Below are 27,856 nucleotides of genomic sequence, written 5' to 3' on the forward strand. Positions count from 1 at the left end.
CGCGCCAAGGCTGCGCTCTAGTGCGGACGGGGCTGTGACGATAGGGGCAGGGCTCAGAGGGGCGTGGCTCTGTTGAGTGGGCGTGGCTCTGAGCCGAGGAGCATGGCTCTGCCGGATGGGCGTGGCTCTGATGGTAGGGGGCGTGGCTCTCCCGGGTGGGCGTGGCTATGATGGAGGGGGCGGGGCTCTGCCGCCGGTCCTGTCCGTCTCTCCCCGCTCGGCCATGGCGCTGGCTGCGCTGCTCCTGCTGCTGCTGGCGCCGTGCGCGGCGGAGCCCCCGGAGCCGGCCGAGCCGCCCGACGTGCTGTTCGCCGCCGGCTCCGAGGCGTACGCGCGCGGGGACTGGCCCGCCGTGATCCTGCACATGGAGCGGGCGCTGCGGGCCCGGGGGGCGCTGCGCTCCCAGCTCGTGCGCTGCCGCCTGCGCTGCGCCAACAGCACCGCCTGGCCCGCGGGGGAGCCGGGCCCGCCGCCCGCCCTGCGCGACCTCCTCTTCTTCCAGCAGCTGCTGCGCCGCGCAGCCTGCCTGCGGGCCTGCGCCCCCGCTCCCCCGTCCCGCTACCTGCTCAGCGAGGAGCTGGAGCTCGAGTTCCGCAAGCGCAGCCCCTACAACTACCTGCAGGTGGCCTACTTCAAGGTGAGGGGCCCGGGAGGGGGGACCTGAATGAACCGGGGGCGAGCCTGGACCCAGGGAGGGGAGAGAGCAGGTGGGCTGAGGGGGGAGACAGAGCAGGCCTGGCTGGGGATGGCGGAGCCCCCTGGGAACAAGGGGGAGCCCCGGGCCCCCGTGTCTCTGCAGGGGGGCTGTTTCCAGGTGGATCCCCAGGGCACTTGCCAGGCAGATTCAGAGAGTGAAGGGACGGACTGGCCGGGGGCCCAGTGGTGGGGCTGGGACCCCAGGTGAGGTTGCCAGCAGGTGGAATGGAAGACCATGGGTGTAGCTCTGTCTCAGGTGTCCAGCGCTCTGCTCTACTTAGATAAATCCCAGGGGAAATCAAAGTGCAGCATCCCCTGGGAGGCAGGGTCTCCATGCTGTCTGCATTGTGATGCACATGGGCTCCAAAACCTGGACACTCACATTTCACTCACCAGCTACAACAGGCAATGTGGGGGCAGTTTGCAGCCGCTAGGACTTTTGGGGTTGAGAAATGACCCTGTCGGCAGATCAGACCCGTTACCAAATGCAGGAGCTCGTTTCAATGTGAGACTGCAAGGCTACAGGACCATATCTGGTCTGTCTGCTGCCCCCTAATAAGGAAGGGAGTTCTGTCCACATCGGACACCATCCAGTGCAGCCACTCCTATGTGGCAGTGGAGCTGAGTGTTTTACTAAGCTATGGCCCAGCTGAAAGCCAATGCCCATTCCACGCCGATGGTGTGCACACACTCAGAACTGTCCCTACTGGCTGGGTTGAATCTGGGAAGAACGATCCCTTGAAATATGTGTGCACTAATTATGCTAAACAATCTGTTGCCCTTGTATCTAGCTGTGACTGTGTGCATTTCCCAGACCTGAGGAAGAGCTCTGTGTAAGCTTGTCTCTCTCACCAACAGAAGTTGGTCCAATAAAAGGTACTACCTCACCCACCTTGGCCCTCTTCACAAGGGTCAAAATGGATCCATTCGTCCTTTCCCTGGGTACCATCCAGAGGAGCCATGCGCTGCTCTTAATGCAGGCACATTTCTCCTTGGGGACGGCTTGCGAGCAGTTGTATTAGGTGGGGGGGGGCTGGATGGTGCTAGGAAGGGAGCCAGCTGCATCTGGAGGGGGAACAGGATGGTGCAAGAAGAGAGGCTGTGGGAAGGGTGCTGGGGAAAGTGCAGGCTGTGACCCAAGGAAGTGCATGAGGGATCAGTGGGAGTGTGAGATAACACTAGAGATGGGCAGAAGGTGCTCTCTGGGAGTTAGCTACAGGCCAGTATTGTGCTGTGACGGGTAGGGTAGATGATGGGGCAGTGCCAGGTCTCTGGCCCCAGCGTCACAGGGGCGCCGCTTGCTAGAGAAATGGCCATTCCCCCTAACTCCTTTTGTGCCTTGCTTTGTATTTAGCACATTTCCTTTTCCCCAGTTCAGCACATGTAACAGAATCCAGTCTAGGAGCTCTCCATCCTCCCCTCTAGCTGCTCCTCCCATCCCAGGGCAGGGCAATGGAGTTTATGCCACATGTGCAGTCCCAGCTGCTTCCAGATGTCTCCCCTCCTTTTCCTGCAGCAGAAAGTCCAGCCCCCTCTATTCTCCTCCCTTCTTCAGAAGCTGAAATGCCACGTAGTGAGCTGGGGGCTGTATCATCCTTCATGCCCAGTGTAAAGCGATCCACGGGGGTCTCGTGTTTCAGAGCTGATGTCCAGTGCAGTTGTAGTCAGAAAAGTGAAAAAGTGGCCCCTTTGTACACTCCTTTCCTTGACGCTGAAATGTCTTTGTCCCATTCAGTGACCGTACTGAGACGTAGAAGTGTTTACACCCATTAGATCTGTATTTTTAGTGGTAATGATGACGCTAGCACTAACAATCTGCCCCACTGGGCACTTAAAGGAAATACCTGCAAAGAATATTCTTACGTGGTGTTGGGGTCTCAATCCCCTCGGGAAATTTTGTATTGCATCGATGATCACATTGACTCTCTATGACACAGAGACTCTCCTGTAGCCCAAGAATACTGGGCCACAGACACTTTTATCTCTGCTTTGCCTCTTCCCCCCCCCCCCCCCCCCCCCGAAAAAACTTTAAAGAAAATACTGGGTCAGGTTGATTAAATGTCAATTTAATCACACTTCTGTTTGAATAGTTTTTACCTATTGGCATTACAAGTAACAGCTAAAATCAAATACTGAAGGCAATGAGAGGAAAACATATTTGTTTTTCAGTTTGTTTACTTTGTGCATTTGACAGTTTCACTCTCCACTCTATACTTCCTTGGTGTCTCGTTACTTGTCTTTCACAGAGCAAGATGGAAGAGAAAATATTTTTTAAATGGAAAAATGTAGATTAAAAAACTAAAAGTTTGGCAGAGCAGCTTTGGGTAGATGCAGAACCTGAAACTATTCAGCTGTGTTTTGTTCTGTTTTTTATTGATTAGATTTCACCTGGATGGGCCCTCTAAGTTCTCATGAAAATTAAACTATTGGGATAAGGTGCAGTTCATAGAATCTCCGAAGGCAGAAATGAAAAAGACCCATTCAGCCCCTGCAAGTGCAGGATCAGTCTGTCTGGTGCATTCTGGGCTTTGTAGTCCAATTTTCAATAACTTGAGAGTCTGGGCTTCCACTACTGCCCTGTATTTCCTGCTCAGGTTTTTATAGCGAACCCATCAGTGCAGTGTCTGAGTGCCTTCCCGAGCTGCATTAAACAACATGCCTGACATCTGTCACACACCATGTCTTCTCCATTTCTTTCTCTCCCCCCAGGGGAAGGGAAAAGGGGGATGTTTTCCCTTGGGAGACTCTTGTTAATTATCATTTGAATGACCATCACTAAGGCTACATTTTAGTCACGGGTATTTTTAGTAAAAGTGATGGACAGGTCACAGGCAGTAAAAAAAATTCACGGCCCGTGACCTGTCCATGACTCGTACTATATACCCCTACCTAAAACTTGGGCTGCGGGGCCAAGGGTGCTCTGCGGGGGTGGGCCAGAGGTGCTGGGGAGATGGCCCAGGACCCTCTCCAGGTGCTGGGGGGGAGGTGGGTGGCAGCGCACGGCCTGGGACCCCCACTGGTGTTGAGGGGGCGGTGGCCCAGGACCCCCGCTGGGGGGGGAGGGGCAGTGGAGCTGGCAGGCTCCTTACCTGGCTCCGCGTGTCCCTGCAGCTCCTAGGGGGAGGGAAGGCCGGGGGGCTCTGGTGCACTGCCCCCGCCATGAGTTCCAGCTCCGCAGCTCCCATTGACTGGGAATCGCAGCCAATGGGAGCTGTGGGGGCGGCACTTGTGGGGGAGGAACAGTGTGCAGAGCCCCCTCCTGGATCCTCCGCCGAGGGGCTGCAGGGACATGCCTGCCGCTTCTGGGGAGCCCCAGGTAAGCACCACCCCTCCCCCACACACACTGCCCCAGCAGCGGCCAGTGCAGCTGGCCCAGGGGCTGCTTGATCTGCTCGGGCAGCCCGGAGCCAGCCACACCAGCCACTGCAGACACGCAGCCTTAACCATCACTCCTAGAGGCCCCATCCGAGATCAGAACCCCATTGTGCTAGGTGCTGTACATACTATACATAATAAGAGACAGTCCCTGCCCTAAAGGTCTTGCAATCTAAAGAGACATAATGGGTGAGAGACAGGAAAGATTATTATTCCCCTTGTACAGATGGGGGAGATGAGGCCCAGAGATCTGCCCAAGGTTATACAGAGAGTCTGTGGCAGAGCTAGGAACTGAACTCAGCTCTCCTGAGTCCCAGTTCAGTGCTTTAACCTCAAAACCATCCTTCCACTCCAAAATAAGGAAGCATGGGCAAAGCCTCCCAAAACCTGGGAATGAACCAGGGACCTTTAGATCTTAGTTGGAATTTTGTGCTGCCCTTGCAGGACAGCCAGACTTTCAAACAGCTGGGATTAGCAAATGCAGTAGCAGCCCCAGCGTAGGGCTCCGTGGAACACAAAAGAAAATAAATGTTTAGACTGATGCAAGGTATAGGGTGTGTATGGAGAGCTGGGGAGGGGAGGGGATTAGTGTTTTGGTTAGTGAGTAATGACAGCCACTTGTGACAGAGGCAGTTTATGATGTTTCATTCAGTCTGGGAGACATGTTCCTGGTGAGTCGGCAGGGACTGGCTGGGCTGGTACGGTTTTCCACACAAATTGTCTTGAGGGGATGTTCTCCTGTGGTTCTAGTACACAAGCAGTTGAAGAAGCCAGTTGCTTTCCCCAGTAGATTAAGCTTGTCGGGTCCTAGCATTCCCCCAGAGCAGTGTGGGATTTTCACTCTCCAGCATTGTGCATCATCCCGCATTCACTGGCTGATTTATTTGTGCTCTCAAGCTGTGGGTCTCCTTGTCAAGTCGACCTGTGACCTTTACAAAAACGTGCTTTTGCCCTTTTTTGCTGCTTTGTGATGGATTCATTTCTAAGCAACTTAGTTATGGTGCAGTTCGGGCTGTTGCCCCAACTCGAACATTTGAAAACCAGGAAATCCTCTGTAGGGTCGTGTTCCCTTGCCCCAAAGACTCAGTGTGACAAAGCAAAACAAACCAGCAACTGCTCCATTGAAGTGCTGCTTCCCAGACCGTGGGGCTGTCCCGCTGCCCCGACTATGTTGTTGTTTGCGAGTGGGGAATGTTTATCTAACCTCAGGGAAACTAATGGTAAGAGATCCCCACTGCCTCTTGAATTGTGACAGCAGCATGAAGCAGGGAGGCGAGGCAGCTCTCAGTTTGTCCAGCGTGATCTCTATCAACCGGCAGTGATTATTCCTGCCCCAATTCAGTGCTGCCACACAGACCACGCCAAGGGCCCCTAGGATGGTGGGAATAAGAGACCTGAATTGGAGTTCTGGTGGGCACAGAGAAATGGCAGTTTTTTATTAGGGAGGGGTCAGGTGCTGCGAGGTTACTAGTTCGGTTGTTAACCTGATGTGGGCATGCACAAGGCCTGTGGAGAGTGGTTGAATTGGGGTGTGCTGGGGGGACAGGGACTATGGCTGGGTGGAGTTAGGCAAATCCATAGAATCATAGAATATCAGGGTTGGAAGGGACCTCAGGAGGTCATCTAGTCCAACCCCCTGCTCAAAGCAGGACCAACCCCAACTAAATCATCCCAGCCAGGGCTTTGTCAAGCCTGACCTTAAAAACCTCTAAGGAGGGAGATTCCACCACCTCCCTAGGGAACCCATTCCAGTGCTTCACCACCCTCCTAGTGAAATAGTGTTTCCTAATATCCAACCTAGACCTTCCCCACTGCAACTTGAGACCATTGCTCCTTGTCCTGTCAACAAGAGAGAAGTGGTTGAGACCTGCGCCGTGCTGATATAGTAACATGTTCCCAGGGTGCTGAGTACACCATCCCTGTGCAGCGGGGAGTCCGGGCTTCAGTCTCCCTTTGCCCTGTGTTTTTTTGCTTAGATCCACAAGATTGATAAGGCTGTGGCTGCTGCTCATACCTTCTTTGTGGGGAACCCCGACCACGTGGAGATGAGGCAGAACCTGGAGTATTACCAGATGATGGCAGGAGTCAAAGAGTCGGACTTCACAGACCTGGAGGCCAAGCCCCACATGGTAAGAAGAACCCTCCTCCCCCAAGTGTTTGGGTTCTCCCCTCAGGGTCACGGCTTCCACCCTCATTCACCAGCCCAGCACCATCATTTCCTTGGGCACTCAAAGTCTGTGTGGAGAGTTTGAATGAGCAAAGTCTCCCTCAGCACCTGCAGGGCAGGTGGCCTCTGGAGCTGACCTGCAATGGCTACAAATGATGGAATAAAAAGGGTGTCCTATTTGCTGGTTTTTGACAGGTAAAGAGGCTGGGGGGAGGGTTCTGCTTCTGTGGTAGAAGTTCAGGTCCTGTCTGGTGATGGAGACCGAGTGAACCAATGACATCGCACAGGACAGGGAGGTGAAAGCCGAGTGATGGAGAAGTAAAGGATTTTGTCAGTGTTGTAAAACTTTTCAGGTCTTTTGCTATTTTTAAACACCTATTTAACTACCAACACCCAGTGAACACTGTTGAGAAAGGATGTCATGGTTAAAGATTTGACTCCCCTGCCCTTCAGCTCAGGTGACGCCCTCCAGGACAGCCAAGGAAGATCAAACCTGACCTTATCAGTACTTGTGAGTGTTTCGGGAGGAGATGGGGGAAGCAACCTTTCAGGGAAGGGCCCACATCGTAAGGAACCCAAGCCCATGTGTCAAAATCACTTCCTTAGCAGGCCACTCCTAAGGTTCGAGAGGAGGGGCTGTGATTGTCTCACTCTGGCCTTGGCTGTGAGTTTGTAGCAAAGGGGCTCACTTGACAGCAGGAGGCAACAGCAGGAGGCAACAGATCTCTCCTGCCCTACCCCAGTTCCCTCCTGACTACCCTGCTGAGTCAGATTCTGCATCTAAGCCAATGAATATGGATGGGGCTGGGCACTTTTGGGGCATCATCACAGATAATAAAACTCTAGGTGTTTTACTAACTGGTAGAATTTAAAAATGGATGGTAATTAATTTAAAATAATGGAGAAGGCCTGGAACCAGGGATCCTAAACCATCCAGTCTGCATTGTCACCGACGCATGAGATTCAGGGGTGCGACTGGACAGGGGAAGCTCATATGGGACAAGAGCTGGCTGGCTAAAAGAGCTGTGCTGTGTGTGAAGTGAAGTGGCCACGTACCGGGGGCACCAGTAAAGGGGCCTTTGGGGAGAGCAGGATTCTCCCATGTGGAGCAGCGTGGAAGTGCGCCACTGTGACACTGTGCTGAATTGAGAGCCTGTCCCAGTTCACACGGCACAGAGCCAGAGAGCGCTTCATCTTTGGGAATACCTGAAATGTGGAACTGTATTTATTTATTTATTTTAACTGTGAAATTTCCAGCAGCAAATATTGGGATGGGGGGATTTCTCCCCGCTATTCCCTCCCCAAACACTCAGACCCATCATGGGAAAGAGCCAAAATGTTACATGCCTAACGGGCCATGTATTGACCTTGGCCCAAACAGATGCATGAAAGATGAGAGCCCTGAGCCCTGGGTAGCATTGGCCACACTAGACTAACCCCCTCTCTGACAGAGCAGTTTTGCTTTGAAGGCTGTATTGATCTGTTGTTTAGAGAACATCTGTCCTCTTGCCCCATGGTCTGTGTGGTATGTATTCAGCTGGCCATCTGCTTGGAGATCTCTTTTATTGAGGGACCCTATGAAGTTGGACAGCCACAATCTATTGCCCCTGGGCCTCAGCGATCAGAGGGTGGGCGAGATATTGGCGGGACAGTGCTGAACTGCACCCACGGTGGAATGTGTCTGGCTGGGGCCTGGGTTCACTTTTCCTCCTGGCTCTTTGCAGCACGAGTTCCGCCTGGGTGTGAAGTTCTACACAGAGGAGCAGCCGCAACCAGCCATTCTGCATCTGGAGAAGGCCCTGGAGGAATATTTTGTAGCTGACACTGAATGTCGAGCTCTCTGCGAGGGGCCCTACGATTACGAAGGCTACAACTACCTGGAATACAATGCTGACCTGGTCCAGGCCATTACGGGTGTGTGTACCGGGGTAAACCAGCTGGCGTGTAGCACAGGGACTGCCTGCCTCGAGCCCCTGCATATTGTACTTACTGCTGTAGCTTCTCTTTGAATGTTTTTGGCTATCAGGTCAGATTGCCGGGGTACTTTCCACCAGAGAGATGGGGGGTTGTTGGCTTGTGCTAAGGTTGAGCTAATGGGGATTTAAATTCCCAAGCCTATTTTCTTTGTTCTCATGAAGGTAATGCCTGAGTGAAGCCGCCTCCTGGCTGACGAATGCTGCTCTGGTACAGATCTCTCCTGCCCAATACAATGTGCTGTCTTTCTCTCCCAGATCATTACGGGCAGGTGCTAAGCTGTAAGCAGAGCTGTGTTACAGAACTAGCCTCCCAGCCGGGCCGGGACAAGCCCATTGAGGATTTCCTTCCATCCCACTTCAACTACCTGCAGTTTGCCTATTACAACAGTAAGAAGCATTTCTCTTATTTCTGTGATGCTTGGGAAGCCCTGACATCAGGGTTGTTGGGGTCACTGGCGCACAACTTCGCTGTCCTGGTCCCTCTTTCTTTTGCACGGATAGCGGAGGGTACAAGAGTCCCCCCCGAAAAGAGCTACCTTAGAGGAAGATTATCAGTGTTGCAGAGACAGGCACTCAGAAGTTAGGAAACACCAGTGTTACTGTTGTCCAGACAACGCGCTCTGCCCCTTTATGTTTTTCTGCCCCTCGGTTTTGTTTAATATCTTTATTAATGATCTGGAGGATGGTGTGGACTGCACTCTCAGCAAGTTTGCAGATGACACTAAACTAGGAGGCGTGGTAGATACACTAGAGGGTAGGGATCGGATACAGAGGGACCTAGACAAATTAGAGGATTGGGCCGAAAAAAACCTGATGAGGTTCAACAAGGACAAGTGCAGAGTCCTGCACTTAGGACGGAAGAATCCCATGCACTACTACAGACTAGGGACCGAATGGCTAGGTAGCAGTTCTGCTGAAAAGGACCTAGGGGTCACAGTGGACGAGAAGCTGGATATGAGTCAACAGTGTGCTCTTGTTGCCAAGAAGGCTAACGGCATTTTGGGCTGTATAAGTAGGGGCATTGCCAGCAGATCGAGGGACGTGATCGTTCCCCTTTATTCGGCATTGGTGAGGCCTCATCTGGAATACTGTGTCCAGTTTTGGGCCCCACACTACAAGAAGGATGTGGAAAAATTGGAAAGAGTCCAGCGGAGGGCAACAAAAATGATTAGGGGTCTGGAGCACATGACTTATGAGGAGAGGCTGAGGGAACTGGGATTGTTTAGTCTCCAGAAGAGAAGAATGAGGGGGGATTTGATAGCAGCCTTCAACTACCTGAAGGGGGGTTCCAAAGAGGATGGAGCTCGGCTGTTCTCAGTGGTGGCAGATGACAGAACAAGGAGCAATGGTCTCAAGTTGCAGTGGGGGAGGTCCAGGTTGGATATCAGGAAAAACTATTTCACTAGGAGGGTGGTGAAACACTGGAATGCGTTACCTAGGGAGGTGGTGGAATCTCCTTCCTTGGAGGTTTTTAAGGCCCGGCTTGACAAAGCCCTGGCTGGGATGATTTAGTTGGGGATTGGTCCTGATTTGAGCAGGGGGTTGGACTAGATGACCTCCTGAGGTCCCTTCCAACTCTGATATTCTATGATTCTATGATTCTATGTACATGCGTTATGATAGAACCGCAAATTACACTATCTCATATTTTCCCACAGTGCCCTCGCACCATTCAGTGCCCAGAGGGACGGTGCAAGGGAACGAGGCAGCTGTTCAGTATTTCTTCTGTTGCTCGGCCTTCGCTATGCAGCCCCAGGACTTGTTTTCTGCTCGTTATCCAGATGCTGCACTGACTATGGAATCTTGTATTCCTGCCTGGGTTTGTCTATTGCACTTGTAGCTGTGGTATCTGAACAGCTCACAGACATTCACGCGTGTATCTTCAATACCCAGGGGAGATAGCAGAGGAGGGTTACAGTTGGCGAACCGAGGCTCAGAGAGACTAAGGCCAAGTATCCGCTGATTCTGGGTGCGCGACTGGAGACCTAGAGCCTGATTTCAGAAATCCGGAATCTCTCAGCTTTAGTTGAAGTCAATGAAAGTTGTGGACGCTCAGCCCCTCTGAAAAATGACACCCTAGCGTCTCCAGCTGGGCACCCAGAAAACGTTGGTCTAAGTGACTTGCCCAACTTCATACAGCAAGTCAGGCAGAACCAGGAATACAACGTCGTTCTCCTGGCTCCCAGTGCAGCGCCCTAACCTTGAGATCAATGTTCCTGATCTGGATTACGGTAGCCCCTAGAGGCCCCGATCGGGATTGCGATGATCCCTCATGCAGGGTGCTGGACAAAGCAAGGGCATGAGATGGGCCCTTCCAGTCCCAACAGATGGACAGGCTGAGACTAGCACAACATACAGCGACATACACAGCACTTGAGAGTTAGGTTAGTATTTGTTTGGTTTTGTTTCCTAACCCTTCCCAAACACTGCCCTAGCAGCCTCGCCTCTGTGGTGGTGTCCCAGCCAACCCACTCCACGTTACTGACCTAGAGTCCCAGGTTTGGGAAATTTGGCCTGAGGCAGCATTTCTAAGTTTGGCAGACCCAGCTCTGCCATATTTAAAACTTGGGTTCTGTTCCTGGTGCAGTGTCTGATACTGAGTTATCTCATCTGTAAGTTGGGAGGAATTATACTTACCCCTACACTGGAAGCCAGGCAGGAGGCCTCTATTAATTACAACGTTTGAAAAGCTGTGAAGTGCCAAGCTATTAACGTCAGTCAGTAGGAAAGGTCAGACTAGGACTCATGGTCTCCTAACCCAGTGAACCTCACTTGGCCAACGGGTATTTTGGGGAAGGAAAGTAGCAGTAGCAGCTGGAGGAGAATCATCCTCTCTCTCGTCCGTATCGCACCTGGTGCACTAGCTCGCTGTGTTTGCTGGTTGCAGGAGGCTCAGGCGGCCTGGTGTCAGGCCCAGCACAACTGGGCCATTCAGAAAATTAAGGGCCAAATGTCGAACAAGTTCTGCTATGTACGTGCAAATGATTTTCTGAGGCTTATACATTGGCCAAATCTGGATAGGTTTTGTGGGGATAGTGAAAGGCACCTACCTGGTCCCAGGGCTGCCCCCTGCCAGCATTCAAGCTCCAAACCACAGAGGCATTTGAACTATTCAGAAAACAGTCAGAATTTTTTTTTAACTTTGGCAAAACTGCCTATTTTTCACTATCCTCCTCCTAGAAAACGGCTGAACTGCCTCTCAGCTTCTGCATAAACTTTCCAGAACAAAGTCAACCCGAGGAAGAAATGAAACCTGGAAAACTTTTGCTCAAATGATTAGTTGTCGGAGTTATAAGCGACTGAAAATGGAGGGTCGTAATGGAACGTGTTAGGGGTCTCTGTGCACTGCTTAGAAATAGTACTTAGACACGGATTCCAAGTGTGAAAACTGATAGGCCTGCAGCAGTGTTGTCTGATGATTATGGAAGTGGGGTGAGCCTCTGAGTCCAGTATCCTCCTCCTTGCTTTGGTAACATCCATTACCTGGCTCCGTGATAACTGTCCATGCTCCTGGTATGCTCCCATCCCAGGGTATTGGCACCTTCATGTCTTCCCATTTCTCTCTTCCCAGTATTTGATTTATTTCCTGCTTGCAGCCGCCAACCAAACTGTTTTGAAGCCTCTCTGCTGTCTAGGAAATTATCGTCTGTGTATTCTTCTGCACTGGTCCAGGTGCTTTCGTTTAGTTCCTCCCTGTCAGCAGATGAGAACGGAGTGATTTCATTGCTTCCTGGCACATAGTTCTTTGTCTCCAGCAGGTGGTGTGGTTTCCTTTCCGCTAGGCTGGAAGGTATCTGGCTGCCATCCCAAGAGGGAAGCTGCAGCTGTTTTCAGAGGGGTGAGGTTCTGGCAGCTCTGAGCAGGGGGCTCCCCTCCCCTGGTGCAGGCTCCAGCGACTCGGTGGCTGTTGCTGCACGATAGACACAGGAGTAGCAAAGGCCCAGGGATGTTCCCATCACAAAACAGACACTTGTTGGTATTTTGCTCATGTTGAACTTTGAGCAAAACTGTCAGATGAGAGCGAAAGAACATCTGGTAAGGACGCTCACCAAAGGACTGCACGCGCAGCACCTGAATCCAGACGCCTTCCACCCTGCTCCTCTCAAAGCCTTCCACACTCAGTGGAGAAGCTGCAGTAAGTCTGTGTGTCTGGCTCCGTTTCTTGGCCACACTGGCTATGGGAGCAGTGCTACATTCCCCTGCTTAACTGGGGCTGCTTCTAGGGTCTCCCTCCCATCACCCCCACGCCCCCTCCTCACACACGGGCTGTGGGACCATCACAAACCTGAGTTGCACAGGGTATGGTCTCCCCTTGCAGACAGTGTCCTGAGCAGGAACTGCTGAGCCGGCCCTCTGTCACGCCGGCTCTAATTACGGGAGATAAATTGGAGCTGGCTAGAAAAACCTGTGCCTGATTGGTGAAGGGGAAACGGCAGCCAGCCGGATTAGCCTGGGGCTATGTACAGGCCCAGAGGAAGGAAGCAGGATGGGAAGCCAGAGAGTGAAAGGAGATTGTAGTCCTTCCTTCCTTCCTTCCTGGCTGCAGAGACTGAGAAGTCCCTAAGGCTGAACCCCACAAGCTGTAACTGGTAAGAAGGTGGTGATTTGCACCCTGTAAATAAACTGTGCCGGTGATTGGTGAGTCGGAAGGCCTCTGAGTGGTTTTTGGAGCAGAGCAGAGGCAGGACCAAGCGGGGCTCTGCTACGCACTGTTGCAAAGGCTCTTACCAAATGCCAACGTGCTTTTGAACCTTTCCTATCCTGCTGTGGACTCGCTCTACCATTCTCTGAAAGCTCCTTCCAGGACCGAGGGAGGTGCTGTTTCCAGGGCTCAGTCCTCTGAAATCAGGTGAACTCTGCTGTGTCCGAAGCAGATTGGCCAGGCCCGGGAGGAGGAGGAAAGATGCCAGACTCACTCTTCTCTCTTCACCTACACAAGAGGTGCATGATTTCATGCTAGCTGGTTGCAGCACAGACTGGATCTCATTTCTCGGAGTTCTTCTATTATTCCGAGCTCCCTTCTGCTCCCTTTTGTGATTTCCAAACTGGTTTGTGCTCTTGGTCCATCTTCCCAGTTTGTGCTTTACTGGAGTTACAAAGTACATCAGCGAAGGATTGTGAGCCAACCAGCCCTGTGCAGGGAAATCCTGCCTCTGTCTACTTGGAAGAGGGACTTTGCCTGGTGTAGACTTTGACTCCCTCAGGGAACAGATGGGCAGGATCCCCTGGGAGAATAACATGAAGGGCAAAGGGGTCCAGGAGAGCTGGTTGCAGGAACAAACCATCCCGATGTGTAGAAAGAATAGTAAATATGGCAGGCTTGGCTAAACAGTGAAATCCTTGCTGACCTTAAACGCAAAAAAGAAGCTTACAAGAAGTGGAAGATTGGACAAATGACCAGGGAGGAGTATAAAAATATTGCTCAGGCGTGCAGGAGTGAAATCAGGAAGGCCAAATCACACTTGGAGTTGCAGCTAGCAAGAGATGTTAAGAGTAACAAGAAGGGTTTCTTCAGGTATGTTAGCAACCAGAAGAAAGTCAAGGGAAGTGTGGGCCCCTTACTGAATGAGGGAGGCAACCTAGTGACAGAGGATGTGGAAAAAGCTAATGTACTCAATGCTTTTTTTGCCTCTGTCTTGAGGAACAAGGTCAGCTCCCAGACTGCTGCACTGGGCAGCACAATATGGGGAGAAGGTGACCAGCCCTCTGTGGAGAAAGAAGTGGTTCGGGACTATTTAGAAAAACTGGACGTGCACAAGTCCATGGGGCCGGATGCACTGCATCCGAGGGTGCTAAAGGAGTTGGCGGATGAGATTGCAGAGCCATTAGCCATTATTTTTGAAAACTCATGGCGATCGGGGGAGGTCCCGGATGACTGGAAAAAGGCTAATGTAGTGCCCATCTTTAAAAAAGGGAAGAAGGAGGATCCGGGGAACTACAGGCCAGTCAGCCTCACCTCAGTCCCTGGAAAAATCATGGAGCAGGTCCTCAAGGAATCAATTATGAAACACCTAGAGGAGAGGAAAGTGATCAGGAACAGTCAGCATGGATTCACCAAGGGGAAGTCGTGCCTGACAACCTAATTGCCTTCTATGATGAGATAACTGGCTCTGTGGATGAGGGGAAAGCAGTGGATGTGTTATTCCTTGACTTTAGCAAAGCTTTTGATACGGTCTCCCACAGTATTCTTGCCGCCAGGTTAAAGAAGTATGGGCTGGATGAATGGACTGTAAGGTGGATAGAAAGCTGGCTAGATTGTCGGGCTCAACAGGTAGTGATCAATGGCTCCATGTCTAGTTGGCAGTCGGTTTCAAGCGGAGTGCCCCAAGGGTCGGTCCTGGGGCTGGTTTTGTTTAATATCTTTATTAATGATCTGGAGGATGGTGTGGACTGCACTCTCAGCAAGTTTGCAGATGACACTAAACTAGGAGGCATGGTAGATACACTAGAGGGTAGGGATCGGATACAGAGGGACCTAGACAAATTAGAGGATTGGGCCAAAAAAAACCTAATGAGGTTCAACAAGGACAAGTGCAGAGTCCTGCACTTAGGACGGAAGAATCCCATGCACTGCTACAGACTAGGGACTGAATGGCTAGGTAGCAGTTCTGCAGAAAAGGACCTAGGGGTCACAGTGGACGAGAAGCTGGATATGAGTCAACAGTGTGCTCTTGTTGCCAAGAAGTCTAACGGCATTTTGGGCTGTATAAGTAGGGGCATTGCTAGCAGATTGAGGAACGTGATCGTTCCCCTTTATTCGACATTGGTGAGGCCTCATCTAGAATACTGTGTCCAGTTTTGGGCCCCACAAGAAGGATGTGGAAAAATTGGAAAGAGTCCAGCGGAGGGCAACAAAAATGATTAGGGGTCTGGAGCACATGACTTATGAGGAGAGGCTGAGGGAACTGGGATTGTTTAGTCTCCAGAAGAGAAGAATGAGGGGGGATTTGATAGCAGCCTTCAACTACCTGAAGGGGGGGTTCCAAAGAGGATGGAACTAGACTGTTCTCAGTGGTGGCAGATGACAGAACAAGGAGCAATGGTCTCAAGTTGCAGTGGGGGAGGTCCAGGTTGGATATTAGGAAACACTATTTCACTAGGAGGGTGGTGAAGCACTGGAATGCGTTACCTAGGGAGGTGGTGGAGTCTCCTTCCTTGGAGGTTTTTAAGGCCCGGCTTGACAAAGCCCTGGCTGGGATGATTTAGTTGGGGATTGGTCCTGCTTTGAGCAGGGGGTTGGACTAGATGACCTCCTGAGGTCCCTTCCAACCCTGATATTCTATGATTCTATGATGTAGCCAGAGTAGAATGAAGAGCTGAGAGGAGAGATCTCCCTGTTTCCAGAGCAGCCAGGACAGTTCCTACTGCAGAGCCAGTTTCTCATCACTTACCGCACTGGCCAGGTCTGACACCGTGACCCTTGTATTTCTGAGAATAAGCGATTCCCATTCAAAAGTGTAAGGGAAACCCCCCTTGTTTCACCTACTGGCTGGGTTATCGCAGGTGTTGCAGTTACTATTACCGCTGGGCTTCAGAGCCATTGCTCATGGCTGTTCTTCTGCAGTGCAAGGAAAAATGCTCCCCATGATTGTGAAACCGGGAAACAAAAGATAAATGTTAGAAATCAAACTGATCATGATGATAAGACTGAACGTGAGTGAGGAACCAGTCCTAGGCTTCAGAGAGAAAAGGGTTTGAACACCAAGTTTCCCATTGCTGGGAATTGGAACTAGGTAAGTTCATGGAGGATGGGTCCATCAGTGGCTATTAGCCAAAATGGTCAGGGATGCAACCCAAGGCTCGGGGTTTCCCTAGCCTCTGACTGCCAGAAGCTGGGAGTGGATGACAGACACCTCTACCCCGATATAACGCTGTCCTTGGGAGCCAAAAAATCTTACCGTGTTATAAGTGAAACCACGTTATATCGAACTTGTTTTGATCCGCCAGAGCGCGCAGCCTCGCGCTCCCCCCCCCCCCTCCACGGATCGCTGCTTTACCACGTTATATCTGAATTCAAGTTGTATCGGGTCGCGTTATATCGGGGTAGAGGTGTATCTGGCATTGGCACTGTCGGAAGACAGGAGACTGGGCGAGATGGACCTTTGGGCTGACCCAGTACGGCTGTTTTTATGTCTGAATCTGACTCTGTGCTAAATCTGAGTCTGACTGTCCTTATGCTGGAAATGTGCCCTAGCGTCGTCCCTGTTCTGCGCCCTCCTTGCCAGCGTCCTGCAGAGCACAGAGGGGAGGCTTCTCTTCATGAGCCGATTTCTCTTTGCAGGTGGGAATTACGAGAAAGCCATTGAATGCGCCAAGACCTACTTGCTTTTCTTCCCTAACGATGAAGTGATGAATCAGAACTTGGCCTACTACACGGCTGTCCTTGGGGAAAGGCTGGCTGCACCTATCAGGCCTCGAGAAGTGAGTGATCTTCAGTCTGTCCCCAGCAAACCACTCCTCAGTTCTGCCAGTTTGCTGGTCTCATCTCGTGATTCCCAGGCCTGTTGAAGCAGCATCTGCAGACCTGGGATTGGTATTTGTAGGGCAGGCGGGCTGCAGTCTGGTCAGCATTAGGATTGGCCGTCTTCATTCATCGCGTGTACGTTCCAGTTGGCGCTGAAGGGACTGGATGCAGAACCCCTGGTCAAAGCGCAGCCCAAGCAACACAATAAAAATGGCTGGAGGATTTTGCAGATTTCTGGTTATGTGAGCCAGGAATAAGCGTAAGCTAGCCTCCTGCCTCAGGGCACCAGCCAATCACTGACTGGCAGGGCTAGGGAGAAGCCTATCCCGTCGGCATGTTAGTGCATGCTGATCCAGTGTGGGGTTCTGCGCCTTCCTCTGAAACATCAGGGCCTGGCCGGTGTTGCAGGCGTTTCGTTTGCAGAAACTGCTAAAATGGCCGAAATGAAAAATACCCAGCCCGAAGCAGACATTCAGTGTGGGACGTTTCAGCCCGGATGGTTAAAGTTTGGCAAAGGGATAAGCAAATGAAAACAGGATTTTATAATGGGGAGTGTCGGTGCAACCAGCCCCACCCATCTTGCCAAATCAACATGTTGACTTTATTTGCTACCATTACAAAGTGGGAGTTAATGGAAAGGGGGGATGTTTTATGGGTAGGGGTGAGAGCAGCTTTCCGTTTGGAACCTGGCGTTAACACTCATCCCTACGTTTTTCAGACTGGAAATGGTCTCCATGGACAGAGCTATGTAGGGCCTCGGGACTGGAAGAGCAGGGGGCTGCAGGGCTGGATTGAGGTGTATTGAGAGGGATTGAAACGTGGCATAGAATAGCAGAATCATGCACTTTCATCCCCACCACACCTCCAGTTTTGGAAATCTGTTGGTCTCTGTAATGCTCGTCTCATGGCTGCTGGTTCCCCCAGTGGCCAGACCAGCTTGTCTATTGGAAAGCCCATGTAGGCTGCTCTGACCCATCCGTCTCTCCCCCGCTTTCAGAATATCCAGGTGTATCGCCAGCGCAGTCTGCTGGAGAAGGAGCTGCTCTTTTTCAGCTACGATGCCTTTGGGATTCCATTTGTGGACCCGGTGAGTGGAAACTCCCTTGGCCTGGTACTGGACACACCTGCGGGAACTCAAAGTGGGCAGGTTTAGACTGAATGCTCAGGGGTGGGGTCTCTGGGGCACCGAGGGGAGGAGCTGTGCTGGGGGGGCGGATTTGTGTAGGAGGAGAGAAAGCTGTGATGCTCTTTAATGGCACTGTTGTCTGTCCCTGCACAGGGCTGCACCCTTGTGTGTGAGCCAGGCTGGGGTGTCTCGGGCAAGGATGAGGTTCCTTATCTCTGTTTTTTTCCGGCCTTTAGGACACGTGGACCCCAGAGGAGGTGATCCCAAAGAGGCTGCGTGAGAAGCAGAAGTGAGAACTCGTTCAGTAACACTGGCTGGAGCATCGTCTCTTTGCTCCCACTGCTGGCATGTGGAATCGCTGTCGTGGGGGTTTCTGTTAGTGCAGCGTTGCAGCTGGAATCCTCCAAACCCATCTGCTGCAGCGGGGGGGCCTGGTGGTTCCAGGAGCGGCTGCGAGGGTTTCTGAGTAGGCCAGTGGGATGGGATGCTGTGTAACATGGGAGCTAGGCCTGGAATGAATTGCATCAGGAAGGTGTTACGGGCATGTCGTCGGGCTGCTGAGCCCCCAGCCGGGGCACTGCCCGCCCCATCCACCTGACTGTTGAACCCATCCCACAGCTTCATCTCCTTCCCCTGCGCCTCTCGGTCTCTGCCCCCTCTGTGGAGGCCTCAGGATTGCTGCCCCCAGCCCCCTGCCCGTCTCCCAATTGGCTGATCACTTAGCCGTCCGCCCCAGAGGCCGGAGAGCAGCTCACAGCAGCTTCTTTGTGCCCAGGGTAGAGCGCGAGACGGCGGCTCGAATCTCCGAGGAGATCGGCAACCTGATGAAAGAGATAGAGACGCTGGTGGAGGAGAAAACCAAAGAGTCTGTGGACATGAGCAAGTTCGTGCGGGAAGGTAAGAGGGGGAGATGTGAAATGTGCCCCGGTGACCCCAGCGGACAGTCAGGCCATCACTCCTGTGTGCTCTGTAGCCGGGGGCTGTGGGCAAGGAGCAGGATGTTCAATGCCACCAAAGGGGTGGCCTGTGGCTGAGGTGAAATGGCATCTCTCCCCTTCTTGTGCATGCCACCCTCTGTACATGTCACGCAGCCAGTGCCCTCTGACACCCGACACCCCCCCCCAGCCCCACTGAGGGCTCGCCGATTCCACTGTTGCTCCTTGGCCCTCTAGGTGGGCCCCTGCTGTACGACGGGCTGAGTGTCACCATGAACTCCAGGCTGCTGAACGGCTCTCAGCGAGTGGTGGTGGACGGAGTCATCTCCGAGGAGGAGTGTGTGGAGCTGCAGAAACTCACCAACGTGAGTAGCTCGTCGCAGGCTCCAGCACCCGGAGGCTGGGGAGGCGAGAGGGGAGCGGCTGGCATGGCGGCTGGAGAAGGACAGCTCTAAGCGATGGGGGGCTGAGCAGGGGCAGGGAAGGGGTTGCTTTGAGTGACTCTGGGAGGGGAGGATGGGGCTGAAGTGTGGAGAGCATTGGGGTGTGGGGCTGTCATCTATTTAAAAGTACAATCCAGAGTGAACCATGGAGAGGAATTAAATCCAGTCTCGTTCTGCAATTCTGAAGCCAGGACTTTAGATCCCCAGCGCAGCCCTCCTATCCGCTTGACTCGGGGAATGTCCCATCCCTCCGCCCCACTGGCTCCTGCACGCCAGGATCTCTGTTACCCAGCTCAGAGCATAATCACACCCCCATGGCATTGGCTACCACGGGTCTCAGGCCGGTCTTGGGAGGGTCTGTGTCGGCCGGGTGTGGGAGAGCTCGGGCTGGGAGGCTGGATTTGGGGTACTGAGGATCTGCAACGTGTCAAGGGGGCAGGATCTGAACTGCTTGCCTGGGACCCTGAACTATTTCACTGGGACCATGTTACGGGTTTTCGCCTGGCAGGCTCCTGTGCTCTTTGGCTTCACATCTGCCCCTTTCCAGAGAAAAGCCTCCCGGAAAAGATGGGGGAGGGGTGGTTCTGGCCCTGTCGTGCCTGCTCAGGATCTCTGAGGGCTTGGCCTGTCTCCCTGCCCTTCTCTCAGGAGCAGGCGGCAGCGTGGGGGGTCTCACGTCTGACGCTGGGTTTTGCAGGCAGCTGCCTCTGCTGGGGATGGCTATCGCGGGAAAACCTCCCCTCACACTCCCAGCGAGACCTTCTATGGCGTGACAGTCTATAAGGCCCTCAAGGTAGGATTGCTTGTTTGACTGAGGGGGGAGGCTCTGGACGTGGGTTGGGAGAAGAGTGTGGCTAGCACTGGGGAAAGGCTGGGAGGAGCATGGGGGAGATGGGCTGGAAGGGATGGGGCAGGTCGGGGGAAGGAGGCGTTAGCTGGATGCTTTGCACCCAACCTGTTCTGTCACCTGGAGGCATAAACAAATTTGGGGAGCCCCCTAGAAGCCCTGTTCGGAGAATGGCGGCGTCGCCAGGGTGTATCCTGCCCATTCAGGCCCCAGAGTAACGATTGGTGAGTTTACAGAACTGCGCCCGTATCAGCCGGGGCTTTGTGCCCTCACGGGTTGCAGAAAGGAGATGTCTCTATCATTGCTGCCCTTCCCTCCAGCCCAAACTGCTGGCTCTGGGGACAAAGCCTGGTGAGATCACTGGGGAAGAAACCAGGCTGCCTGACCGCTGCTCCTGCTCTCTGTCTCCCCCTGCAGCTGGGGCAGGAGGGCAAAGTGTCCATGCACAGCGCCCGGCTCTACTACAATGTGACAGAGAAGGTGCGGCACATGATGGAGTCCTACTTCCGCCTGGACACCCCGCTCTATTTTTCCTACTCTCACCTGGTGTGCCGCACAGCCATCGAAGGTGAGTAGCTGGCGCGCTCCCCCTGCCCCTGTTCAGTGGGCTGCTGGCCTTGCGCTTCCACCTTCCTGGGGGTCGTGATTCAGGCTGCTGCTGGTGGCAGGACCCCTCCGTCTCCTCCCACGGCCCTGTGGGCAGCTGCTGCCGGGGGGACTCCCTTCCCAACCATCAAACCACTTCTCCAGTGGGCTCTCTGTCTCACACCTGCCTCGTAATAAGGATTCTGCCCTCGGTGCTGCCTGTGCAGCCCAGGTGGTGTCGGTGGGTTGGCCCCGGTGTAAGTGACTGACTGGCACTTAGCGAACCATCCTGTTGATGTGCAGGAGGGGACCGAACCCAGCTCCCTCCCTATTGGCTGGGCTGGCTTTGCAGGGCTAGCAGGAGGAAGAAGTTGTGCAGACTTGGTTGCTAAAGCCAGAGGACGTGGGGAGTGAACTACGCAGTGGGAGAGGGAGATGACGTGTTCTAATCACTGCTCAGAGCTTCAGCCGTGTCCCCTAGACAGGCACCAAGGCTCTGCCTGTTCTGTGGCAAGCTGAACAGAGCTCAGCCCTTGATTTTACAGCGGCTTCGATTCACAAATGCCTCCATGTTTTGCTGGCAGCAAATAACAGCATCACATAAAGCAGCAGCCGGGGGGTTGGCAGCTGGATGGGGGCGCTGGAGCTCTTGACACCAGAGGAGGCAAGGGAAGTGATTCAGGTTTCCAGCATTCAGAGGCACTTAAAGCTCCTGGCCCAGATTGTGAAATGTATTACACTGTTGCTGCACGCAGTGTTGCAGAGCCTAGCTGACTTAGGAGACTCTCATTTTCCAAAGTGATTTAGGAACTGAGCCAAAATCCTGTCAGTGGGTTTAGGCTCCTAAGGAACATGAGACTTAGGCTCCGAAATCAATTTGCTGTTGCAGTGCTGAGCCCAACGACATGTACGTACCTTTAAAAATCTGGGCGGGAGGTGCTGAGTCTCATGGGCAGGGGCAGATGTGACTGGGAAATCTGGGGGTTGCTTGAACTCCTAGTTCCCCACCCCAGGAACTTGGCCAGCCATTCCCAGTATCCCCCAGCGCATCCTACCTCACTGGAAAGCGCATTGGCTGGATGCGTCCGCGAGGCTGAGCAGTGGGATAGTTATAACATGTCATTGTTTGAACTGGCCTCATGAGCTCCCATTGAGATGTTGGGGTAGGTCTGGGGGTGTTGCAGCCCTAAAACATGGAGCAGTGCCACTCCCTATAGGCCTAGGGAACAAGGGACCAGAGCTTTGCCAGCCGCCACTGAATTCTGGCCTCCCTGAAATTGCAGGTCAGAGCATTGTGAGGGGAGAGGCTCATGGGGTGAGGGCGTCCTTGCTGTGAGCACCCTGGGGCGCAGGGGTTGGTGACCATAGACGGACGTCCTGCCGTCTCAGGACGGGCTCTGTAACCAACCACGCTTCGTTTCATCTCAGATAAGCAAGCAGACCGGACGGACTCCAGCCACGCCGTGCACGTGGATAACTGCATCCTCAACGCAGAGGCCATGGTGTGTGTCAAGGAGCCGCCGGCGTACACCTTCCGGGACTACAGGTAACAGCCATGCGAGCAGCGCTTGGCACAAGGCACAAACTGCCTAGGCTCACAGGAGCTAGACTGAGTCCCCATCCTCACCCCGCAACTGCCTGGTTCTACTTGGTCACCTGGTCTTTGGCCTTTCAGTCCCTACTGTGGAACGACATTTCCCAGAATTCCACACTGAGCCCCAGTGACAGGCTGCAAACACCTACACTTAAAGGGGCTAACACACTTAGTTACAGGGACCTTCCTGAATAGGGGGTCTCAGAAGTGTGGCCACAACTGCTCCCGAACATTGTTGTGTGTGAAGGAAGTTCCAGAGCTCTCCGGCGTTCAGAGTCCCTAGCAGCAGGGCTGCAGAAAGGCGCCCTGTTGTGCTCGCTGCCTGCTTGGGAAAGGGGGAGAGGGATCAGTAAGTGTCTCTTCTCTGGCTAGTCCTCGCAAGGCTGGGAGCCTGGGGGCAGAGCGCGGCGTGCTGAGGCCCTAGGCTGTTGGGTAGTGAATGCCTTCTCTGCTCTGTGTCTGGCTCTAGTGCCATCCTGTATCTCAATGGGGACTTCGAAGGAGGAGCCTTCTACTTCACCAAACTGGACGCCACCACTGTGACTGTAAGTAGCTTGTCTGCCCCAAGGGCCCAGTTTGGGCAGCTCTGGAGAGGCTGGCGACTCGTTTCTGCTCTCCCCAGTTCCTGCCTCACTCTGCCTGTGGCTGACACTCGGGGTTCACCCTAAGAGCTTGTCTGCACTTGAAAATTAATCCAGAATGAGGTAGGGTGTGACTTTCATGTGGATTAACTACTCCTAATTAACTCCCTGTGTGGATGCTTTGATTCCAGAATGCTTTACTCCGAATTAGCTTAATGCACTGGACTAAGAGCATCTGTGCATGGAGCTGGTCAGGAATAACTCCCCACTGTTACAGTGCCGAGAGGGCGGCCTGGCTCCCAGGGCTGAGGCAGGGACTGGCCTGCTGAGCTGGGGCAGTGCTCCCACTGGTACCCTGGCTGGGAAATGGAGATGGCTGTGCTCTGAAGTGGGACGGGGCTGTCTCTACAGAGGGGTGTGACTGGGGTCCCAGTGGGGAGCCAGCCAAGGTCACTCAATTAGGGTGAACTGCAAAGAATGGGACAGACAAACCCCAAAGCTGGTGGATAATTCAACACTTAGATTTACCCAGCCAGCGCTAAACAGCTTCTGTTGTACCTTACTGGTTACTCAGAAGTCCAAACAACACAGTTCTCTTGAAGTAACCCAGCCTCAGGCCTCCATCCAGGTACCCAAGCCAAATATGATGAAGATTTCTGAAAATCGTATTTCATCACATAAAAGAAAAAGTTCTACCAATCCCAAAGGATTGGACACATCACCTCCCAGGTTACAGAATATTCCAGATCTAACCCAAATACACGCTACAGCCAATTCTTACTAACTAAACTAAAATTTATTAAAAAAACAAGAGAGAGAGAGAGTATGGTTAAAAGATACATACAGACATGAGTTCACTTCTTGAGGTTCGGATTCATAGCTGAGATGGTGAGCTTTGCAGTTGCAAGGGGTTCTTTCAGAAATGGTTCATAGATTATAGTCCAATGGTTATATTTCAATCAGAAGTGGGATCTCAGTCCTTGTGGCTTAGGCTTCCCCTACATGAAATCTTAAACAGCTCAAACAGGATCAGAACCCAAGGGTCTTTGTATACAATGTTCTAGCATCCACTTGACCGTACAGTCCTGGGTAAACAATAGGCTTTGGATGTAACCTTCTGTTTTCTAAACACCACCAGTAATTAGTTACACAAATTAACATAGGGCAATTTATCCATTAGGTGGTCTATCACAAACTTCAGAGACCTATAGACAATGACATTATTTCACCCAAGATTCATCTAAATGTTAATATTCTGTTTTGATCTCTGAATTAGTAGCTATAGTGACAAACAGGAACTGTCTGTTACATGGGTAGCATCTAAGCTACACACAATTAGTATCACGTCTAACAATATAGGTTTGCATTACAAAGTTCTAGCCTATCTAGCCATAGAATGGCCCCACTTACCATTTCTAACATGTCTTTAAAGGTCGCCTTTGGACTAGTTAGCCTGCAAGCTGTTTAACCCTTTCTGGCCACGAGTTATATTTTGTATAAGATTCGTTGCAATTATATAACGGTGGGAGCAACAATGATTTGCATGGTTATATTTTAATTAGACCACGTCCCAAGGGGCAGAATGGGGGCTGTGCTGCAGTACAAGGCAGGAGTGAGCCCCATGGAGGAGGGGGAGCTGCATCTGGTCACGATGCCTGAGGCTAAACCCCTGGCGTCTGACTGCCTGGCTAGCCTCCATGGCCTCCAGGAGCCTGGGGAAGCCACCAGTGGCAGAGCATGTGCCGCATCGCTCAGGCTGGGTGCAGATGGAACCTCCAGGAGAGCTGGGGAGCCGAGTGCATATGGCCTGGGCTGTCCCAGCCACTTCCTGGGCAGACGCCCACTCGCCGGCATGGCCTGGAGTTCCCTCTGCACAGCAGGGTCTAAGAGCATAGTCCCCTGTCACCACCCCTCTGCCCCTGCTTCTGCCCTGCACTGGAGACTCTAATCTCCCCAATATCCCCTCTCCAGCTGGCCCCCAGGGCCCTGTCTCCCCTGTTGCACACCCATCTCCGTGAACAGCATTCTCCCCCATTGCCTGGCCTGTCTGCTGGCTCTTACCTCACCCGTCCCTCATGTCTCACTGCTGCCTGGATGGTTAGGGGCTCCTAATCTGTGCGTCTGTCCCCTGCAGGCAGAGGTGCAGCCGCAGTGCGGGCGTGCGGTCGGCTTCTCCTCTGGCTCGGAGAACCCTCACGGGGTGAAGGCCGTGACCAAGGGCCAGCGGTGCGCCATCGCCCTGTGGTTCACTCTGGACCCACGACACAGCGAACGAGTAAGTTCTGCCCCACATTGGCATCCTGCCTCGGCACCTCTCCACTCACACGCACGCCTGTCCCCCAGCTGTGCACATGCTCAGTCTGCCCACTCCTCCTCTCCCCTGCCTTCCTCAAGGAGGCTTCCATAGCACTGCAATGGGCTCTGGGGCACGGGAAACAGCTGGGCGAGATCCCCAGGGACATGCCTTTCCCCCTGCAGCTGCTGTGCAAGTGTCAGGCTGTGAACATAGAGGCAAGCCTGGACTGTGTCAGGGCGTGTGTGTATTTTCAGTAGAGGTTGAGAAGTTCTAATGTCATTGCACCAAGCACTGGTGAGACCCCATCTGGAGCAGTGTGTGCTCTGGTCACCCTGTGTGCTAGAAAGATGAATCCATGCTGGAGTGAGGCAGAGAAGGGCTGCTGGGATGCTCAGGGGGATGGAGAGCCGATCTTACGGAGCAGACTGAAAGAGCAGGGCTTGGGTAGCCTGAAACGCAGGCTGAGAGGGAGCGGATTGGTGTCTATAACTGCACCAGGTGGGGTGAAGAGCCATTTAGGCTAAAGAACAACATCAGCACGAGAATAAATGGGCTGGCCAGGAGCAGACTCAGGCTGGACATTAGAAGGTTTCTAGCCATCCGAACAATGAGATTCTGGAGCAGGCGCCCAAGCTTCTGAAGGGGTTATCTGAAGGCGTGGCTACGATAGCAGGGACTGGACTCGCTGACCCAGGAGGTCCCTCTGAGACCTATGCCCTTGCATTTGGGGTGTGATCCCATTATGCCCCGGGGACCCCAGTGCCACGAGGGCAAAGCAGAGGTCTGGCTCTTGCAGCGTGCTCTAACCTGCCCTTCCCCCACCAGGAGCGTGTGCAGGCCGACGACCTGGTGAAGATGCTCTTCAACACAGAGGAGGTGGATTTGTCTCAGGTGAAGGGGCCGGAAGCAGAGCTGCCAGCCACGACGGACGCTCCCGGGCAGAGTGTAGAGGGAAAGGACGAGTTGTGATGGCCCTCCAGGCAGGGCCCCGTTAGGCGCCAGCTCGGCCCCGCTGGGGGAAGCGGGACTAGCTATCGCATTTCAGGACTCAAACCCCCTTGACTGCAGCTCGTGGATTCAGGACACTGGACCTGGGACTGAAGGCGACTAATTCCCTTAAAGCCCTTGGCAGGAGCAGAGATTTCCTTGGCCTGCCCAGAGGCCAAGGCGTCGCTGGGGCTGGAGAGGAAGCTTTGCTGGATTTGCTCTGGGCCACATGCCTGAGAAGTGCCTGGTGTCGCTAGTCACATCCTGCCTCCCCATCTCCCGCAGCGAGGACATGGCTAACCCAGTGTGAGACTGTGAGACATACATGTTCGGGGGGGGATCAAAGTTCTGGGCTTCTGGGAGGACTTCCAGTGCCTGGAGTTAGGAGGATGCTGGTCAGGGTTGGAGCTGCAGCCAGTGACCCTCCAAAGGGCCCATCGGTTCGAACACACTACGCATCACGGCTGTTTAAGTGCCTTCCAATGACAACCAGGGAATAAAGGTTTCTTTTCTAATCTGTTGGTGTCTCCTTTGATCAGCCCCTCCCTGGGTCACAGCTTGGTGTCTGTGGATAAGTAGAGTCGATCCACTGAGTGGATAGATAGGCAGCAGTCCAGGCACCCGTTAGCTCCCTGCGCCATGGGATGCTGTGAAGACGGGGTGGGGGTGGGGGTGTCTGTTGACTCAATGCCCGGGGTTCATGCTGCAAGTCTGTTTGCTACAGAGCTGTGGATTCTGCTCTGTACTTCCCACTGAGGACCCCATTTGGGAGGTGTCCGGTATCCACTGCAGTCCTTGTCCTCCTTTGCCCCGCAACGGCCCTTTAATGAATGTCTCCCTCTGGCAATGGACCATCTGGATCCCACTCTGTTAGCTGCCTTGAGTATTGTCCATGCTTGTGGTGGTATCTTATGGCGGCGATGCCCTTGTCCCCTGCTCTGTCCCTCGCTTTATCTTTCCCTTGCTTGTCTCCGCTCTCCCACTTGTCTTGCTGCGTCCTTTCTGGCCCTTCTCTTATCTCTGCACCTTCCAGGTTTCATGCCTGTAACCCTCATCCGTGCTCCTCTGCTTATTCTCCGAAGCGCTTGCTGTGAGTGCTGCAATTCAAGTCCTGGATTCCTGGGGTCACCTCGCCTGACCCCCTTTGTAGCACAGGCCAGAGACCTGCCCCACAATCAATCCTACAGCAGATCCGGGAGAAAAACCTCCCATCTTGATTTGAAAATGGCCAGTGATGGAGAATCCACCGTGACCCTTGGCAACTTCTTCCAGTGGTTAATTACTCTGTGCTAAAAACGTACACCTGATTTCCAGTCTGAACTTGTCCAGCTTCAGCGTCCAGCCATTGGATCATGTCAGACCTTTGTCTGCTAGTCTGAACAGCCTGTTATTAAATATTCGCTCCCCATGTAGTTTGCCTGGGCTGTGCTGTCCTGCCATACTCCATATCCATTCCCTTGGGATCTCCTGTGCTCTCAGCATGGGCTGTTGTCACTGCAATTCTTGGAGCTGATCGATGGCCCATGTAGACGGGTTCAGAATCCCAGTGTCACGTGACCTGCCTGTGTCTGCCGAAAAGCTGCCGTTCTGGCCGGCTCCCTGCTTTTCCCTGCCACGTTCTTCCATGCTCAGAGCTAGTGGGGATTACTGGAGCATCCTTTGGGAATCAAAGCCCTTCCACGCTAAAGGCCTCTCCGTAAGCACTGATGCCTCTGCATCCAGCAAGTAGGATAGAAACTGCAGTGGGATAGATGGTCCCTTCCAGTTTGGTTGGCTGAAGAGCC

At 53.2% G+C, this 27,856-nt stretch overlaps 1 protein-coding gene across 2 annotated transcripts; it reads left to right on the forward strand.

Annotated features, from left to right (window-relative positions):
* Nucleotides 1–174: 174 nt before the first annotated feature.
* On the forward strand, nt 175–26,587 carry P3H1 (prolyl 3-hydroxylase 1). 2 transcript variants are annotated; one of them, XM_005281823.4, is made up of 15 exons: nt 175–637; nt 6,048–6,200; nt 7,963–8,152; nt 8,470–8,601; nt 16,496–16,635; nt 17,676–17,765; nt 18,041–18,093; nt 18,580–18,701; nt 18,977–19,104; nt 19,880–19,975; nt 20,447–20,597; nt 22,043–22,160; nt 22,678–22,753; nt 24,924–25,064; nt 25,911–26,587. In XM_005281823.4, exons 1-15 carry the CDS (start codon nt 224–226, stop codon nt 26,052–26,054), a joined length of 2,148 nt encoding a protein of 715 aa, XP_005281880.2. In that variant the 5' UTR covers nt 175–223; the 3' UTR covers nt 26,055–26,587. The 2 variants fall into 2 exon arrangements, with proteins under 2 accessions (XP_005281880.2, XP_065431062.1); XM_065574990.1 differs by lacking the exon at nt 175–637 and adding an exon at nt 1,509–1,572.
* Nucleotides 26,588–27,856: the final 1,269 nt, after the last annotated feature.

Source organism: Chrysemys picta, chromosome 21, assembly GCF_011386835.1.
Source record: "Chrysemys picta bellii isolate R12L10 chromosome 21, ASM1138683v2, whole genome shotgun sequence".
Taxonomy (NCBI): domain Eukaryota; kingdom Metazoa; phylum Chordata; order Testudines; family Emydidae; genus Chrysemys; species Chrysemys picta.